The sequence below is a fragment of the Lacerta agilis genome, chromosome 1 (genome assembly GCF_009819535.1).
Source record: "Lacerta agilis isolate rLacAgi1 chromosome 1, rLacAgi1.pri, whole genome shotgun sequence".
Lineage (NCBI taxonomy): Eukaryota > Metazoa > Chordata > Lepidosauria > Squamata > Lacertidae > Lacerta > Lacerta agilis.
Window position 1 is genome coordinate 78,227,020 of NC_046312.1, and position 20,921 is coordinate 78,247,940.

General features: G+C 40.8%; 1 protein-coding gene across 3 annotated transcripts in view; it reads right to left on the bottom strand.

Annotated features, from left to right (window-relative positions):
• The window catches only part of DAGLA (diacylglycerol lipase alpha), a 77,751-nt gene that overhangs the window by 20,352 nt on the left and 36,478 nt on the right, over positions 1-20,921 (bottom strand). For 2 of the 3 annotated variants that reach the window (XM_033157054.1, XM_033157036.1), the window contains exons 4-6: positions 12,775-12,895; positions 6,756-6,894; positions 4,449-4,660 (exon numbers count right to left, since the gene is read on the bottom strand). In XM_033157054.1, the coding sequence (XP_033012945.1) occupies positions 4,449-4,660; positions 6,756-6,850 (307 nt within the window). In that variant the 5' untranslated portion in view covers positions 6,851-6,894; positions 12,775-12,895. The remainder of the gene's footprint in view (positions 1-4,448; positions 4,661-6,755; positions 6,895-12,774; positions 12,896-20,921) is intronic. The other variant, XM_033157045.1, reaches the window with a different exon arrangement.

A 20,921-nucleotide genomic window follows, 5' to 3' on the forward strand; every position in this document is an offset into this window, starting at 1 on the left:
ACAGTATTTCTTCTTAGCAGTTCTCATGTATCCATTCCAATTTGTTATTTCACTTCCAGCAAAACCAGATTTTTGTCTAAGCTCAATTAAACATACCCACCCCCATTTTTCAAGGAAAAAGCATAAAAAAATAAAGTACATTTAGGAGCACTTTATACTAAGGCTCAAGGAAAGCACCCAAAAAATCTCTCAGCAAAAAACCAAAAAGCGAATCTTTCTCTCATCCCCATTTAGCATCATAACAAATACTTTCCTAAGACTACTGACATATTTCTAGATAGGTAGTACAGCAACAAGAAATACAGAGTTTCATACATAAAATCTTCCTCTGTTCCACTCCAACCACTAAAATGACAGAACAGCTGAAAGAATTGTCTTAAAAGTTTTATGATGGTGTGTATTTTAGATCTGATGTCATATTATTTTTATATGTGTACCCCAACCTGGGAACACTTAGTGAAGGTGGGTTATAAATTTTGTAAATAACTCCCCAACCCCATTTCTCTCCTGAAATGCACCTATGATGTAGTTCAATTCCTCATTGGCTTTAGCCATCTCAGGAAGGTACACATGAGTTTCATTTGATTCTGGCAAAATAAAAAATAAAAAATTATGGGGGGGGGGGGAAGAGGGGGAGGTAAAATGCACAAATATAAATTGTACACTAATTGACTAGCCAGTAGAATCTTGGACCCAGAGATGCTCATGTAATTCTTTAAGCTTGAGCACATACAATTCTATGGTTCTATGATTTTCCCAACCTCAGACTGGCTCAGAAAATTATCCCAGTTGTTTGTTTTTCATTTTGGGGAAAGAACTCTGAGGCAAACTGGAGAGAGCTCACCCATCCCTACTCTGACTCAAAGCAGAGCACGGCAGATAACAACAACATGTTACTATTTCAAGAAAGTAAAAGAAAAAGCCCATTCAGCTACATATCTAATTCATAGGATGTAATTGCTATCATACTGCATTGCTCAGTCCTGAACTGAAAACATTAATTTCAGATAGCAAAAGGTGACATTTTACACAGTCTTAACAAAACTTTTCAGTGACTGGAGGTGCTGCTACCTGTAGCATGTAATTTCACCCCCCCCAATTCCTTTTATCAATAAAATATTAAATGAAATGCTGAAATGTTCTTTTTTGAATGTCACACTACATTCTCAGGTAAAAGCCTGTTTTCTAAGTTTTCACAACACTTCAAGCTAAACAGCTAAAGTGTGAGTGGCACAGCTGCAATAGATGTGTATATATTTTGGTGTAACTGTTGCAGATGTGTAACAGAAATTGATCACAATGAGCAACACGTCATCTCAATGCCTGGAGCAGTCCAGGAAGATTTTTTTTTAAAGTGTTAAAAAAGATGTATTTTTGGATACTCATGTAGCCATTTAAAAAGTAGTTCAAGAAGAAAATGTGCTAGGGTCCATCTCAGCAATGCACCTCAATTCAAGAAAGGCTGTGTGTGTGTGTGTGTGTTACTTTAAAAAAAAATCCCCCAAAATCCCCCCAGATATTATTTATTTATAAATTTGCCACTGGTAAATTAGATCCGGTGCCACGACAGTGAGAAGCCACTCCTAAATGCTCCATGGAATAATCTCTACCAAAGTAAAGTGAGAACCCTTTTCTTGTAACAAATGTGAAGCGGTAACTCACGGTGTGGAGAAAAGCCCCATGTTTTCTTCTTCAAACTAGTGCCTCTCTTTTTTGAGGTTATCATATTTACCTAGAATCCTCAATATTTTGCTGCTGGAAAAATGCAGTTTCCCACCCTGCTCTTCCATCTTTTGCCATTTTGACTGCTCTGTGGGATCAGGCTGCACTTAGCTTGAATCAAGGGCCAGTAGTTTTGACACCAACAGTGATGAGAGATAGCACTCTATCCCTGTACCAACTGCACTTTGCAGATTTTAAAGGGCTTTTCCTCATTTGCTTTCCTAAAGAATGATAACATCTACTATGTATATTCACTGATTAAATATTGTAAGTAAAATTTAAAAAAGAGGTTCTAGCCCCTGCAAGGCCACCCCCTAATGTTCACTGAATGGATGGATTCAAGACATGGAAATGAGAAAAATATGAGAACTTTTCTATGAACAGGGAGGGAGTAATTTAATTTCTTAATAGTGCTGGCACCTACTAAGGAAAGTTCTTCAGAAACTGCAAAAGCTGCTTGCAAGGTAGCATGGGATACAGGCACTTTTAAGCTGAAAGCATTGTTATAAAGAGAGAGCTTCTTGCACACTTCCCTAGAGTGAGTCTTGGATTTTATTTGCTTTTCTCCCCTCTCCCTCCACTTCAGCTCAGTTTTAATTTGGATTCGCAAACTTATTTAAGCAAGGCTCAGAAAAGGAGTAACCATGCCTACAAAAAAAATTTACACCCAGTGAAGAAGTAATTAAACAAGAATAGGCAGCAATGTCACAATGTTTAAAATTGGGTTGATGCCCTTCCTGTGTGCAATGTTTTCTTATACAATTCTAATAAAAAATATGTGTCTCAGACAACAAAAATAAACACCCATCTAGAGCAGGGGAAGCCTGGTTATTTCTATATGATATGAATGGAAGGCCAGTTAAAAATGTTGTGAGTGAGCAATGCCTGTTTCTTTTTTTCTGGTAACATCTTTGAGAATCAGGATGTCTTGAGGGAGACTGTAGGGAAAGGTTATGTGTCCTTCAAAAGACAAAGCAAATTCCATGCACAAATCATCAGTGGAAGAGATTCCTTTAAGTAGTCAGTACCTACAAAGAATATTTTGTGAGAGAGGAGGGTTATCAATGGAAACTTTTTAGGACATGTGGAGAGCAAGGGAAGAAATAAACTTATGTGCTCAAGCACGGCAGGTGGGTTTAGCTTTGGTTGTGTGCATGCTAAGCATGAATTAGATTTATACAAAACAAGTATCAAGGCAGATGGAGAAAGGCAATTGTTACATGCAGTGCCAGCATTTCTGCAGGATGGCATGGTAAATGTAGTTATTACAAATGTAAAATGCTGAAAAGCGGACAAATGAAATGATGTTTTACGTCATTTAACAAAGTGAGGTGAAAGGGGTCGAAAAAAATTAAACTACCATATTTTTTGCTCCATAGGACGCACTGGACCATAGGGCGCACCTCATTTTTAGAGGAGGAAACAAGGGAAAAAAATATTTTTCTGGTTTTCCTCCTCTAAAAGCCCTGGTTTTTTTGAGGATCAGCTAAAAGTTTTGCAGCTTTTTTGCAAAGGGAAAAACCCTGGGGTTTTTTTGAGGATCAGCTAAAAGGTTTGCAGCTTTTTTTTTTGCAAAGGGTAAAGCCCTGTTTTTCTGAGGATCAGCTAAATGTTTTGCAGCTTTTTTTGCAAAGGGAAAAGCCCTGGGGTTTTTTTTTGAGGATCAGCTAAAAGTTTTTCAGCTTTTTTTGCAAAGGGGGAAAAGCAAAGAGGAAAAGCCCCATTTTTATGGGGTTCAACTCACATTTCTGAAAAATCTTAAGGAAAGGGAGCAGTTTCTACTGTTTCCAGACAGATAATCTAATCAGCCAGGCACATGTCCTGGGGAAACAAACAACCTCCCTCTGCAGCACATTCAACAAAGGAGGACGGGGCTGAAAGGGAGCCGGGACTCTTATCTCTCTCCCGATCTCTTGCTGATCAGCTGCTGAGCGGGGTCCTTTCAACACCCCCTTTTCTCTTTATAAAATAAAAAGCACAATCTGCTTTTGGCCCCTGGGCAATTTAGCTCCAGGGACCACCATTCGCTCCATAAGATGCACAGGTATTTCCCCTTACTTTTTAGGAGGAAGAAAGTGTGTCTTATGGAGTGAAAAATATGGTAATCAAAAGTTTACATAGGGTAAATTTATGCAGCGTCATGGGGACATCTGGCAAAAATTCAATCTCTACATTTCCCACATCTGTAGTAGAAGTGAAACAAAAACTAGTTTTATAAATGGCTTTCCCCTGCTTAAAATTCAGAGAATGCTTCTAGACTAAAAAACATCCTTGGTGCTACCAATGAAAATGCCTTTGGATGAAGACAGAAATTCTGGAAAAGAGATTCTCCTCTGCAGTATGTATATTCTAAATCAGTGTTTTTCAACCACTGTTCCGTGGCACACTAGTGTGCCGCGAGATGTTGCCTGGTGTGCCGTGGGAAAAATTGAAAAATTCAAGAGAATTACTTTATATATAGTCAATATAGGCACAGAGTTAATTTTTTTAACATTTTCTAATGGTGGTGTGCCTCGTGATTTTTTTCATGAAACAAGTGTGCCTTTGCCCAAAAAAGGTTGAAAAACACTGTTCTAAATGAGCAGAGTATTTAAATGGCTGAAAGGAATGTGTTTTAGGTTTTGTGTCAGCTTATCAGTGAGCTGAAGGGGGAATCCCTTGAGTGTATAACAGATGGTTGCATCCAGTTCAAAAATGTATAAAGTCCTTTGGTCACTGTCTCTTACCCAGTCTGACGTACAGGACATATTGCATTGAATCCCGAGGTTCTGTGTACAAGATGCTGCCACGCATGCTGAGCCAGATGATTGCGACTTCTGCGATCATGCAGCTAAGCAAAATACCCAGATAGCCTCTGCCGTGGTCCACCAGGTTGAGAGAGCAGGTCTCATTGGGGTTGTATGCCAGTCCAAAGAGCACCACAGAAAGGATTATGAACCTGCCACACACAAACACATACAATATTCCCTTGATAAACCTCAAGGTATCATATACATGAAAAAATAGTATTCAAAGAATGTCAACAGCAATATTATGATTGCAGGTCTGTGAAAATGTCTCTTTTTAATGTTTCCATGAAGTGGTTAGTTTATTTTATGCACTACACAAATAAGTAGTTAGTTTTGTACATATTCACAACTTCATACATCTAATAAAATGAGCTTTTACGTATGAAAGTTCATCCCATAATAAAACAGTTACCCTCAAATGGCATCAGAGCCCTTTTAACATTTTATTCACAACGTAATTATGTTGTTACTTTTAATGAAATAAATTTGACAAGAGTTTCCAGAGTCAGCCACTAAAGGAATGGTATCAGTGGTTTTATATTCAGTATAAACCTGGGTCTGGGTTTCTGAAATTACAGGCAAATATCACATTTAGCCAATTTCAAATGTTCCACTAATGTCATCCATTTATTTGTGGTATATGTTTAGGGATTGCTATGATAGTAAAATCCTGCTGCTTAGCTAGTGGGGATTTTTTTTCCGCCCACATGCAGATTTCTGGATGGCATCCCAGAACACATTCTGTGTCCCTCTATAACTGAGAGAGAGAAAATTCCTTTTGACAGATCTGTCTACTTCTCCACTGTCATCAGGAGGTCTTAAAATGAGAATAGCAAAGGCATGGACATGCTTTCAGTAGTCACTAGAGGGCAGAATAAAATGTGGCAGGCAGACGGTGCTGTAAACTCTACATCAAGATTATAAAGTCAATATGGTATTACTATTCTTGCCTACATAATGGTTTTATTATACATGATACATGAGTATGCCCACATGACAAAGGGTAAAACAATAAGCTGTCACAACTTTCATCACTTTGCTTGCCCTCTGGGAAGATGTGTGGCAACATGTAGATTCCGCAGCACACCACTGCTTGAGTTATCCATAAAGATACTTGTTAGTCAGAAGCAACCAAGGTACAACTGATAAGAAGTGTTTCACATTATAACACCTGACAAACTACCATCCTTGGTTCATTCCAGGACCGCAATAACTCAAGGATTGCCTCTTTCCATATGAACCTACTTGGACCCTGAGATCATCTTCTGAGGCCCTTCTTCATGTGCCTCCTCCTCGAGAGGTCCAGAGGGTAGCAACACGAGAATGGGCCTTCTCTCCAGTGGCTCCCTCTCTGAGGAATGCTCTCCCCAGGGAAGTTTGCCTGGCACCTTCATTATACACCTTTAGGCGCCAGGCAAAAACGTTCCTTTTTAATCAGGCCTTTGGTTGATCTGATTTACATCCTATGTGCTTTTAAAATGTTTTTTTTTTTGAGGGGGGGCTATTGAGTTGTTGTTTTTATTTTTATTATGTATTTTGTGGTTTTATATATTGTTTTTATTCTGTGAACTGCCCTGAGACTTCTAGGTATAGGGCGGTATATAAAGTCTAATAATAATAATAATAATTCCATGGGGTGCCACTGTAGGGCTGTATTTGCAGCAAAAGTTTTCCATGCTAGGTATTAACAGAAATGGTGAGAAGGTATGAAATACTCTTTGCCATGGTTTTATCAAGATAATTCAACACAGTGTATTGCATTAAATTCTGCATTAACTATCTTTCTAATGATATGTAGCTTTATGGCATTAGTATAAAAAAAGACTGATGTTATGAGTCAACACTTGGGAAATCCCACCAACTGATACCTTTACTGTATTCTTTTCAGTGCCTACTGATGACATTCTGAGCTTTACCATCAGACGTTTAGAAAGTTTGTATGAGTTTTAAATTGTTCTGTTGTGGTTACAACTTTATGCTTTAAACAATGGTTGTAAATGATTAGTGATGATTTTATTGCGTTAGCTTTTTTTGTAAACCGCTTTGAGGATTCTTCTACAAAAACAAGCAGAATATACATTTTATGAAATGTTTTTTAAAAAATGCAGCGTTTTGAATGACACTTTTTATAGGGGAGCAGGATGCTACCAATAACTGGAAAAAATAGTAGCAAAACAGAACAAAAAACTCTGTTCATTAGTAGAGTCATGGAAGCTTTCTGCTCAGGTGTATGTTTTTACTTACCAAGTGGTATGAAGGAGAAAGAGAAAGATGGCTGGCAAAACAAGGTCATCACTGCCTACAGACCAGCGACGACGGAATACCACAATCCCTGGCATGGCTAATGGGTCTGGGGAGGATCACCAGGCACAATGCTCACCTTCTGAAACAGAAGAACAAATAGCAATTAAGCAAGGTTTTTATATCACAAAAATACGGCTGTTCACCTGTTCCAAGAACAGAATAGTTGTAAAGATATCTCAAGACATTTCCCCCACACAATTCTCACATTTGTATCCTGTCACTCTGAGTGATAGGTTAGGTGGAGAGATAGTGATCCAGTTTTAAAGTTTAATTTCAACCCAGGGCTCCCCTTTCCAGTTGGACATTCTATCTCCTACACCATATTGGCTATCCAAGTCTCTTTCTCAACCCATGGCCATAAGGCAAGACCAAATTCATTTTTGTGAACTGTCATGGTCTCTGATTAAAGTGGCCGTCCAGATTTTCTTTTTCTTTTTTAGATTCAAACTGGCCCCTCCAAAAGCTGAAAGCAGCCTCTAGGTGCATGACCCAGTGCTGCTGACATTGGTATATCTGGTATGGCTGTCATCAGTACCCATTGGAGAGGCCGTGGTGAGTGACCCACATGTATGCCACCCACAGCAGGATTTTGTGAAGGGTTCTTCATTCCTTTAAAAATTACATTATTATATGAAAGGACAGGTGCCTAGCTACATAGTCACATGTGCATTCATGCTGCCTTTAGTAAAGGAGAGGGGGGCTAAACATTCACCATGTTGTATAATAAATGAAATGGGTTAGGTAAAAATCACTTGCAACCTAGTCTTGTTAGTTTCACCACTCCAGGACTAGAAAATGGGGTCTATTTAGCAATCTTTAGAAGCCAGAGAGCCTCCCCTCCCCAACCCCCTTATAAATGTTCATATAACTACTAAAAGCTAAACACTTACTCTTTTAAAACTGGAGGTTAGGTAGATTCTGCAGTAATTGTCAGGATGATTTCCTTATTTGTGCTTTGATGGTTTGATTATTTGATCATGCCCAGCAAAAATAATATTGTGCCACTTCATTGCACATGATGAAGACGTGGCGGTCATGCCACAATAAATGTGTTACTTTTAAAGATGCTCATAGGCTTGTTGTCATTATTCTGACAAAAGACTATTCTTCTGGAATTTATCCCTATGGGCATGCAGATTCCTAAACTCTCTTGATACTGCTATTCAGAGCTACAGATGACGCAACATCTGAATGTTTAAAAGAGGCATTAGGAGGATCAAAAGAAACACAGCTATAGATGAAGGGAGGTGAGCATTAGCTGAAAGTGGAGTAAAACCCATGCTCACTGGATTCCAATTCACAAGATTAGTGGGAATCTTATTACAGAGCTGTGTATTGGTTACTGATCTTTTCTAGATGCCTGTGGAAGCTCTAACAGGTGGCTTAGCATCTTTATTCCATATTACACGTAGGATAAAAGTACTGAAATTTGGGGTTTGGGGACATAATATAAAGCCAGTCCTATGAACTATCAGACTCTAAATTTTGCATGACTGCTTGCATTTGCACTTGCAAAGGAGTATGGATGCTAGGTTGGCATTCCCAAACTGTTTCCCTGGCAAGAATGCTCGGACCAGTCTGCTAACCTACTTTTTAAAAATTCTGGAATTCTTATCCATATTGGCACCTATTAATTTGTTCATTTTGGTCCAGTAAGTCCTCTGGAGAGTCAGCTGCTACAACATGGTGCTTGTGACCCAAATTCCAGCCTGCAACACAGCCTGTCAAAACCAATGAAGTGGAGATTCCTGAATGGGTGGGTGGCAATTTTTCTACAGAATTATTCTTCTGAAGAAAGAGATCCACTCAATCAGGAAGCTGAAGTTTGTCATACATGAAAAACATTCAAGTTTTTCCCGTTTTGGCAGTGAAGTCTAAGCATACAAATGTATGTCTCCCTGCATGAAAGTCAGCTCCACTGAATGAGGTAGGACTCACTTCAGAATAAATATGTATGGTACTTGTCATATTTAACCTTTTCAAAGTGTGATAAACAAGGTGCACAGACATCTCTGTCATATCTTCATAGGATTGTGCATGGAAATGGATGTTGAATCACAACCAAAAAACCCACAGGACAACATGAAGCCTTTTGATATTGGTTCTCCAAGACCAGCATATACAGTATGCTCATGATGTGATTAACGCAGAAATTCCTACCCATATGTCTGCAAGGTGTTAGTCAGGTTATGGGATTTGCAACAGGAAGGTCAGCCACATCAGTTATAAAGTGTATCAATTTTAGCATTATGAACCAAAGCATGATACACATAATCTAAAATCTTGCTATCAGCTTTTTTATGACTGCAATTAGACACCTAGACTTTTGAATCCATTGGCTTGGATACTAAGCCTTCTACAAGTGGAAGAGCTCCTTCTGTTTATAAAAGACTTTCGAATCAGCAAAAGATCCCACTAATGAGTGGCAGAAGAGGAGATCTTCACGGATTCATATCATACTTTTGTGGCCGTAATAACAGATTTCTCCTAGAATAGAAATGGGAATGCATTCACAGCTGGAGGGAATCCTACAAGTAATATTTTGGCTGCAAGCACCTTGGGCTGGATATTCAAAGAGCTTCTGAGTTATATAATTCATTTTACCACTGGCACCAGTCATCTCAGATACGAGTGTCACACTGGGATACTAGACAAAATGCAAGAGCACTCCTAGTCTAAATCTGAATATCAGACTGTAAGGTCCATAATTTATCCACCCAGAAACAGTAATTATGCTAATTCATTTGGCCATAAGGAGTGATTCATTTTTCTGTGGACAGCAGCTGTACAATAATTCTCTTCACCCAGCACTCTGCTCACCCAAGCAACTGTTCAAAAACTTCCTCTAACCTGAACATCACATAAACAGAAATTTTTGTACACTTCCCCCCGCTCCCCACAGCTTATGAAGAGATCTCCCTATACCCCTTTGTGAAACACTAGAACCAACACAACACATTGCTCTGTGAGTTGCCCAAACCCAGCTTGCATAGCAGCTCCATTCAAATTCAATGTCTAAAGAGCCTATTCTCAGTGCCCTTGCAGCAAGTGGCAGCTGTGGTTTTCAGTCAGCCCTTGCTTGCTTCCAGGCACAGCTGCCACAGGCATACATGCCGAAGGCACGTGCTGAAGCCAGCCCAGATCATTCTTTGGCAAGTCCCCCTGAATATTTCTGGATATTTAATGGCCAGATGCTTCTCTAGTGCTTCCTTTTTTCAGAAGCTTGTTAATGGCAACATTGCAGTCGGGGCCTATGCATATAGTCAGTCTTTCCTACTCACAAATTCTGGTGATGGATTTCAAATTAATCCTTACAATATAATTCCCAACACCATAAGTCAAAGCATACAGCACTTGTCTATATGGCCTTTCCCCACAGAATGTGTCCTTGAAAAACTGGTGATTTTTGTACTGCTTCATGGGTGGAGTCACTACCCTGTTCTAAACATCCAGGTTGGTTGTACTGGCATTGAGTTTCTTTTTGAAAATGAACATCACTTGTCCACAATGTCCTCTTCAATGTCTGAACAGGTTCCGAGAGACTAGGAGAGGTTTTGCTGCTTGAAGCATAGTTGAGGTACCTTGAAGGGTCTGCCTACTAAATCTAGCAGTAGGAATTCAAGCCTTCCACATAAACCAGAGATCCTTTCTCAGCTGAAATATTTGCAACAGATTTGACAGCTGAAAGTGGCTCCATTTCTATTCAGGAATAAATAGCTTAGCTTCCTGATTCGCACCAGTAGTACTTCCTCTGTTCTTCGCGGAACAATTTGGCAAGAGTAGGAACAAGGAGGGGGGATATCTTCCTGATGTCCACAGCATCTTAGTTCTCCTCAGTCCTGCCTGGCTACATCTCAATTTATAATCCATCCTGATTACTTCACCAAACACTAATAATATAGTTTAAGAAGGACCTGAACATGATCTATAATAAGTCTCAATCAGGCCCAACATTTTTGATAATTTTGAGCTACTCTATTTCCTTACCCTCCGGCATCTTGATTCTATTGCTGTCCCAGGAGTATTGGTTCATATATATATATATATATATAGAGAGAGAGAGAGAGAGAGAGAGAGAGAGCAAATTCATTGCTGCTATCAATGTACCTCAGACTTGATCTTATTTAATTGTTCTCTTAAGCAATTAACAAAATGGGTAACACCTCAATAATCTCATTTCTACTATATGCATCACAGTCAGGATTTGCTTTTAAAAGCACTCTTATGGTAAGCACCAATATATATACTTTCTACGTCTATTTACAATTATCATATGATGCTGTTGTTTTACACAAGGTTCACATTCAAATGATCTAAGCAGAACTTCCAAGATTCAAACCGTAGGAACTCTGGTGAAGTGGTTTCAGAGAATTCTCAAAAATGTTGTTGGAAAGTGTGCCTGCCACCCTCCAGGTTAATTAACTGTCTTTTTGTTTCTTAAATCTGAGGGCCCTCACAGAGAAAATATTGTACCTTGAGCTGAACACAAGCACAGCTAGCCCTGCCACCAAACAGTATCCTTTGAAATGAAAGGAGGAATCTTCTCTTTCAGCTTAAAACAGGATAAATGAGATGAACATGCAAATGTACATCTGAGTGTAGATGCAGTCTATCTGTACTGCACTGTTGGAATATATATTCCCCTTAAGGATGTACATTTAGATACATATCCAAGTATCTGAGAGTGGCTCTCCTTCACTGGATTGGGCAAGGAAGTATAGATGACAGAGAAGAATTCTAGAGAGAAGGGAAAAGTAAGAAAGCTATCTTTTTTGCCTTGCCCCTCTTCTGTCCCCTCTGAGAAAATATGTATGTCCTCCCATTTTTATGTAATTAATTGTAAAGGGCAGATCTGCATTCACTGAGTAGCAGGAGCTGATTTCTTAAATTGAGATTCATTCACCTAACCCATCAAGTTGCTGACATTGTGAAGAATTGGTGCCAAGTTGCTCCAGTGAAAATCCCTGGTGATATCTTTCATTCTCTCTTTACACAGCAATACCTCTTCCCACCAAAAAAAATTGGCAAGCATTACTAGCCTTCCCTTCCCTCACATTTTCCTTAGGATCATTGTTCACTTCCAACACTCCTTGTATATCTTTGTAAAATATTACTCCCTCTAGGACAATTAGCTGGACTCTACCTCCTGTATTATATTTTGCAATCATGAAACTTTTCCAGCAATGAAATCTCACAGAAAATATGAACAAAGAATTCATGTTTAAAACCAAGTAACTTTGAATAGGCTACCTTTTTTACCTTAGCAAGCCTACTATTTATATGACAGACATCTGGACCTGTTTTTCTCCAAACTATTGAAGGTAGTGTGGAAGTCAAGAGTAAGAACAGTAGCAACTGAGAATGAAAAAGCATATGGTACATAGGCAGCATAAGAGCTAAATGAAAAAAATATGTTATCCTGAAAGTTAAGGGGCAGATCATTCATGTTTTTTTATTTGAGCAGTTCAAACATCAGGAATTGGTAGATGCACTCAAAATTCACTGGACGTGCAATTATGAGTCCAGGAAGAAAGCAGAAAGAAGGCAACACATAGAAGGTATCATATCATGTTACTCTAGATTAATTTAGTAGCCTGGAATCAATATAACTCTTGTACTCATGATCACTAACACACATTAGAATCCCAATTCTTCCACATGCATGCATTAAAAGGATGGGAAATAATATGTTACCATGTGTAGAATCGTGCAGTCAAATTGTATAAATTAACTAATTTGCTGTGATGATGAGTACATGTCCTGACTACTTAAAACAGTAAAGGATTACCAAGTGTTTGAAAAGGACTTTACACCTAGATTAGAGCATGTATTTATGAAGTCATGGGAAGGCATTTATTTGCACAGAAATGCATTTAAAATGTCTCAAGTGCATTGTTACACAAATTGGGTTCCCAGGCTCAAATAGAAACAGGAGTGTGTGTGAATAAAATATGCTTACATAGCATGTAGTCCAGTAGAAGCACATTCTTCTGTCCCAAGAAGCTTTCTTGGGATAGTCCGTGTCCATGGACGGAGTCTTCATGAGTGAAGGAGGAATCAGCATACTCGCCCTGGCACCACTGAAAATCCCAAGCAGGAGGGAAAAAACAGCTTGGTGACTGTCTGCCAACAAAGCCAGTCATCCGCATCACCAGCAGCAGCATCAACACTACCTCCATCACAGCAGGTCCCTCCCTCCAAGACACAACCATCATTTATTCAACTGAAGCTGCTTCAAGCAAAGCATGTGTGAATCAGGACTCCCCCCACCTCTTTCTACATTTTGATCTCACTCTAGAAGGAAGTGACCTCATTTCCTGCTCTCAGGAGACTTATGAATTATGGGAGGAAGGACTGAGAATGAGAGCACACAATGCTGTCACTCATGAGAAAAATGTCCAAGGGACAGAGAATGCTCTCAGATAGCAAGTGCAGCAGCAAAGAAGCAGCACCTCTTTCACTAGACAAATCAGAGCAACTGAGTGCACTGTAATGACTTTGGAACACTCTAAATCCTTCCTAAATATCAGAAATCCTCTTTCCCTGCAACAGATTACATCATAGACAGAATTGTAGGAGCAAAAGGCTGAAAAGGCTTTGGTCCTTTGGCTGCTTTAATATTCTGTAAATAAGAGGCACACAGGAGGGGCCATCTTCTTCGTCAAAGAGTGAAAGGTCTCCTCTCTCACATGCTGCTTTAGCTGTGGAGGCCTCCACTACATGCTATGTTAAGCATAATATTTAAATGTAAAACTAGGGCTGCCACTTTCCTTTCCTAACCTAAAGTAGCTGTCAGCAGCCCAATCTGTATCAGGACTATAGTGGGGAGGAAGATAACCCCATCTTTCCCACACAGTCATGTTCTCTAGCCTCAATTCCTTCTCTGACTCAAAGGAAGAATCAGAAGGAGGGGAGGCATCAGTGAGGAGGCACCATCCCCCATTCCAGGATTCACCTAACTCCGCATACTCAGAAGGCAACCCCTGAATTAAATGCAGTCTCCACTACTCCTGTGCCATAAGACAGCTGCAGATTCAGGCAATGGCCATTTAAGAAACAGACAGTTCCATAGAGCAGGTGGGAATAATAGCAGATCCAAAGCAGCCAGCCTTCATAAGGTCTCTGCATGCTACTGAGAACAACCATTATCCCTGAGTGATTTCCAGCAAACCCTTGCCATGGTCTCCTGGCCTTCCCTATTCTTTCCAGTAAGTGCTACTGCCTTCCCTGGGAGCCTTCAGCCAAGCTAGGATAAGGCAAATGCTGCAGTCCTGATACGATAAGACTAAGACACACACACCACGGCTGCTTTTTGATAGGAAAGAAAACTGAGGAGTCCAAATCACATTTTTAAATACTGTAGTGTGCTTAATGTAACATATAGTTTGGCTTTAATTCTTTGTGACACGAGGATGTAGCATGGAGTAGGGAAGGAGCACTGCAGAATATACATGTGGAGGGTTAAGGCTTAGTGTAAAGAACAAGAACGAGGCCACAAGATTTCAGATAAAGTCACAAGATTTCAGATAAAACTAGGGAGATTTAGTTAAATCCACAATGCTACTAGATCTGGCATTCGCTGCAGAAGCACAATACATACAGAAGCTGAGCACAGCAGGAAGATACGAAAATTGGCTTATGCATATCCCATTAGATATAAGAGACACCATATGCAGCCCTTAGGTTAGCACACCAGCCCAAAGCTACTCATTCCTAAGGACGGGAGATACTGTGCTACACTGTGAGTTCAAAGCAGCCAACAGCAGCTCATGAAGGGAAGGAACAGCAGAAGTGCCCTTGCTCGGACAAGGATGGAGCAAAGAGAGGCTGCAGCAAGATGGGTGAGCTGTGGGTTTGTGGTGACAGCATCTAGCAGGGGTGTGCTCACCTGTTGAATGGCACTGCTATCAATTCAGAGGTCCAATGACCTTGCTGTCACCTTGCTCCATCACAATCCCAACAAACACAGCACAGCTGCAACTCCTATTCCCAAGTTTTCATTTGGGTTTTCAGATGTCCTAGAATTAGTGCACTATTTCACATAGCTCAATGTTGTGAGTTCTTTTCTCCATTTAGAATGGTCTCAGGTTGACTTCTCAGCATCTCAAATCAAAAGAGCTCAAGTTGTATGAAGACGTATGCCTAACACCCTGGAGTAACCAATACTGTAATTGATGAACCAGTGGTCTGACTCAGTGGTATAGTGGGAGGGGCAGGAGGGCTGTGGCCCCAGGCACAGAGTCTGAGCAGGGTGCAAACCAGGAGCCCCCCCCCCCCGGTATGTGCCTGGTGTGCGAGTCCCATGGGTGAGCACAGAGGGTTTCTTTACCCTCTGCACCCAGCCTCGCTCCTGCCTGCCAGCGCTCCATGCCCTGCCAGGCACTCGAGCCCCTGCCCGTCACCCTCTGTGCCTCCACCTGGCACAAAAGCGCCCACTCGCCCAATGACGAGCTGGCCCTGGCCTGCTGGGTAGAAGTGGGGCCCAGAGGGTAAAGTGCACCCCCACCGCCCTGCCCCCACCCAGCACGTGAGTGCCCACCCGTCAGTGGCAGGGGCTGGGGGAGCACAGAGGAAGTCCTCCACACTTGCCCCATCCCCACCACTGAACTTCAGCTGTTCAAACGCCATGCGGTGACGGGGCATAGAACCCTCTGTGCCCTGCTCCTACCCAACAGAGGCAGCAGTGATGGGGTAGCGTGCTCACAGAATGGAAGATGGCAGGATCCTAAAGGATGTGCTCTACGAGCAGCTGGTTTCAGGTGCCAGACCTGTTGGCAGACCAACTCTGCATTACATAGATGTCTACAAATGTGACATGAAGGCTGGCAACATTAACTCTGCATTGTGGAAATCACTTACAGACAATCATAATGTCTGGACACAGGCAGGCAGTTCGTGTATCCACAGCAGTAACCAGAGGAGGAATAACCACTGGGATGAGCACAGAGAAAAGAAACATCATGGTGCACCTGTATTTTCACTACTGATTCGCAATGACAAAAACAATAGCAAACATCCATTCCCAAACCATATGTCCTGTTTTAAAATTACCAAAAAAATGTGAATATAAAACTCATAAAATGACTTGTCCACCTTGCAATTTGTCTGCCGTGAGCAACAGTTGCGTGAGAGATGTAGAGTGCACATGTATATGTGTGTGAAAGAGAATGTGGTCATTATGTGAGGGGGAGTTTGTTGGATAGGTGCATGTGGAAGGAAGATCAGGTGGTATTTGTGTATCCATGAGAGGAGAAAGAATATTGTGGCAGCAAGATGTGAGAATGTGTGAAATACAGCTTATAGTGTGGGTGGATGAGCATACATTGAGGGAAGAGGAGGGGAAAGGATATAAATGACACCTTTGTACAATATAATCTAACTCCCTTGGGTTAGTGGGCTCTCCTCCTTCAGTCAAGATAACCTAGAGATTCTGAAGAAAGAAGCAGTCAGAGCCAGAAATATGCTAAACCTTCAACTCAATCACCATCTTCAAAATAAACAAGAGAGATTTGTGACACCTTAGGTTTTAACACATTTATTATGGCATTAAGATTCCATGGACCAGAGTCAACTTCATCAGGTGCATGAGGTTTTATCCTAAGCTGTCAGGTACGTATATAGAAAAAACTGCAAACAGTTAGGTCAGAGGGAAATGAAATCCAAAATAAAGGCTATGACAATTACGTTAAAGATTAAAGGTATGTAAAATAAGTACAGTGATCATTGACAAAGCAGTTCTGATGATAATGCAAACAACCTGTCATTGATAAGTTAACACCTGTAATGGAATAAAAATGGTCAAAGCCTATACTTTTTACATTTCCTTTCCCAATGACCTCATTATAGAATTTTTCTCTCTACAACCATGTGTTAACACCTGCCAACTTATCACTTCAAACATTTGATGAAGTAGACTCTTGTTTTGCTCAAGTCTCTGAAAATGGTTACAGCTTCAGCACACAATGTATGCACACACCCAGGCCCAGTAGGGGTTCCCCTTCATTGGGACAGTTTTTGGGTGCAATGGATGACTGCATGCAAACTCAACTTTTTATTTTAAAAAAGGACTTTGATAATGAGTAAGGACCAATAGAACATAGACAGGATGACTGATACAGTGAACTTTCCCCCAAATATAAACAAGCACTATCTTTACAAATATACAGGTTTCATTCAGAATGCAGCATAGCAAGTTTTAGTCTTACAGGCTTTCCTTCCTCTTCTTTCCTTCTTTGTGCACAAGGGGAAGAGAACTAAAGCTTCTGTTTGAGGTTTGGAACAGAATTAGGGAATGGGTTGTTTCCAAATAATAACTGGAAGCTGTCAATCTCCTCCTCTTGCGGGTGGAGGAAAGGGGGGGGGTGTAACATGTGAGCATGAGGCTTACCACAACACATTGTCTAAGTGTGGCCACTTCTTTCATGCAAATCAACCAGGAAATGGAGCAGAGACAAATCAGTGATAGGAGAAAAAATGTGAGTTACAAATAGAATCAGATGCTAATGCTACTTTCAGTGGTATCTTCACCACAGTGCAGACAATGGTTATGAATCCTGGAAGACCTACTCCCTGCCTTGCAGGCCTTTTCCCACCTTTTCCCAGAGGGTGGGGCTTTAACTCACTACAGGTACAGAAACTGACGCTGATGAACAGACTCTTGGGCCTGGGGGTTTTGTTGGGGGGACCTGTTGCTGTTGGTTTTTTGTATCTTTATTTTAGATATTGTGGTTTATGTGGCAATTGTTCAGTTTGGTTGTGTATTTTTAATGTTTTATTTATTGTTTCTAACTATTTTTGTTATGTTGTAGTTATGTATTTTTTCATGTTGTAAGTCGCCTTGAGCATGGTTTGAACTGCAGAAAGGTGGTATATCCCTATGTGGTTGAGGAACCGTGCTCACAAGTATCTGCTGTGCTTGTGGTTCCTTCCCCTGCTCAGTTGCTATGGCTGTGTGCATCAAACTGTGTGGCAGTCCTGATGAACTGTTCAAGAGACGGAGCTGAGCAGGGGAGCAGCTGGATATAATCTTTCCCTGCCCTTAACAGCAGAATAATGGTACCAGCAATTATCTGACCAGAGGCTGCATATATGCAGCCAAGGCTGTTGCACACATTTGTAGCTGGATAAGGGCCAAAGGGAAGAAGTGAGACCTGCATGACCCCTTGTGTACTTTGCATACTACTCCACTAACAGACCACAGAAAGCCAAACCAAAGTGTCCAAACCATTGCTCCACTGTGGTGCCAACAATTACACAAAGCTAGAGAGTGACAGCATGCTAGAGACATCTGTGGTTTTAAGTGATTTGCTCTCCTGATGCATTTGCCATTTCCACCCACAGATCAGACATTAAGCTGAATGTGACATATTTTAAGGCATAACAAACCGACAGCTCTGTCAACCCTGTGGTGGCTGGACCACCTGCTAACTAGAAATGGCCAGCCGTATTATTTTGATGCAGCAATAAGAGGGTTGTATAACACGTAAATACGATCAGACCACTCCATGAATATCCCTTTACTTAATCATTTATTAGGACTCCCCTTTTCAGAAAATGGAAAAATAGCCCTACCACCCACAAAATAATTCAAACTTCACATTGCAAAGTGCTGGCAAAACTGCCCTGGAGTTTTAAAATTGACTTCCAATACTCCACCTTAATACTGTTATGCTATCCAGCCACTGTAAGTAGAGCCAAACTGGGTATATTGGAGCCAGGATTCACATACCGGTATCTGCCTCATTCACATATAAAGAGGGGTGTATGTAAGGTCTTGCTTTAACTTTAACATAAGAGAGCTACACTCCGGCTTCCCAACACTTTGTAGTCAGTTACTTCAACTGCTCTTCTCTAATTGTGGAAGTGAGCTAGGAACAGAGAATAGTGGCTTTGGAAAGTTATAGGAAGGAAAAGATTCAGCACCCCTCACCCATGAAGTCCTTTCACAGTTTTTATTTTTTTGACTAGAATAGTTTTATGAAGTTTTAAAATGCTAATTATGCAAAGCCTGATGAAGGATGGGATGAGTAATAAGGAAGGGCAGAGAAAAACAGTAGCTGAAATAAAGGGGGAGGGTAATTTCAACCCAATTAGGCAGCGTGATCATTTCTGTAAGTGACTACATGAGGTTAGTACTGAGGATAGAGAAGTCACCTAAGAGTCCAAATGGATAGGGAGATGTCCAGCTGTTCCCCCCCCCCCATCAGTTTCACATGTAACACTAAACCATAAGCCATGAGGTACACAAGGTGTATACTAGCTGATGAATGCAGCCAGAGTCCGCTTCGCTCCTTCCTTCATGCAAAGTGCAAGCAAACTGTGAAGGGGTTAGCTTAGTGCAATGTCTGAACCTGGAATTTATTATTTATTGTTTATTTATTGAATTTATATACTTTTCTTTGTCAGGGTGTACTTTATGAAAAACAATAATTTCAAAAGTGTGTCCACTTCTACAACCTGTTGGAGATTTGGAGATATGGAGTTGTTTTTTTAAACATAGTCTTGATAAACTGGAAATGTATGATTATAGTTTATTTATTTAACAACAAGCCCCTGGATCTCATTTTTTACAAAAGGAATGTACATTCTGTGCCCCCTGCCCTCCACATTACAAACTTTCCAGATAAGACATGTTTATGGCTGAATCTCCAATCTTTATCAGCCTGACTACAAATACTCCAGATGGCATGCACTTAGCATGCCCGATTCAAGCGGAAACCAGCAATTATAACATGTATAAAACATCATCAATCTTCAGGCTGCTATTTTAAAGCCTATGAATAGAGCTCTTTCTGTCTCAGAACGTGCATCTTCACAATCTGGAGATTGTTCTTCCTTGGAGGATGTGATGTCATCCTTAGAAAATGTCTTCAGATTGCTGGGAAGGGCTTTCTAACCTATAGCTGATCTAAAAAATGAGCTTCTCTTTCAGAATCTTGGGCATCATCTTTGAAGGAATGTCACTGTGAAATTAGGTGGTGTGCTTTCTCAAATCAATTTCTTGCTCTGGTTGCCCATGGCCATTAGACCATAGAGGAAGGATGAAGCTAAGTATTAGGAGTAATTGTTCTCCTGATGTGAATGGAAAATGGAAGTCTGAAACAGCTACAAGACAAAATGTCAGTGTCTTTACAATATGAGTGGAAAAAATATGGGCTAGCTCATATATTACTGCTGGAGCTTCCTTTGTGGGGAAATCCTGGACTGGGAATATCTATTTCTAAGATGTCCAGAAGACCAAAAGAGGGAAGAGAATGGCAGGGTAGGAGACAGCCTCAACCAACAGTATACTTGCAGAATACTTACAGAAAGAAAGCAAGAGAGGAGAACAAATGCCTGCAACTCAATCAGTGGTGGGCCTGGAGAGAAAGGATAATACAGTGGTTACGTACTTACCTAATTCATTCTGGAGGTCCTTTCTTAAGCTGAAACTGTTCTTAACCTGAAGCACCACTTTAGCTAATGGGGCCTCCCGCTGCCACTGTGCCGCCAGAGCACAATTTCTGTTCTTATCCTGAAGCAAAGTTCTTAACCTGAAGCATTATTTCTGGGTTAGCAGAGTATGTAACCTGAAGTGTATGTAACCCGAGGTACCACTGTAGTGCTAGTGGAGCAGAAAGTGAGCATAGCTTGTTTCCCACTTAGTTAACACTAGGAGCCACCAGGTAAGATGACACTAGGTAAGCTATTAACACACATACTGAGAGCTCTTGAGTTGCAGCATCACATTCTCCAGATCTACTCAAATGTCTCCTCCACCCATGGTCACTTCAGAGGCAAAGGGAGGCAGAACCCTCCTTTCATCTCCACAACTGAGAGAGGAGAGTTGGGTTCACAGGCAGTATGCTACTTTGGCACAGCTCAGTGCCCTCCTCCCAACACTTGCTTCAAGGGCAGGATGGTGGTTTCAGCCCTTTTACATGAACTATGGGGGTGCTATTTGGCTAAGGAAAAGTTTTACCTGAGCCCTTGTCCAACAATATACCTATTGTGGGTAAAAGGAACGAGAATCATTATTTGGCCCCCTTCCTTCCCCTCTCAATTCCTTTTAGATTCCTACCTGCATGGATCGTATAAGGAAAATTTGAAAATTCAAATACAAGCAAT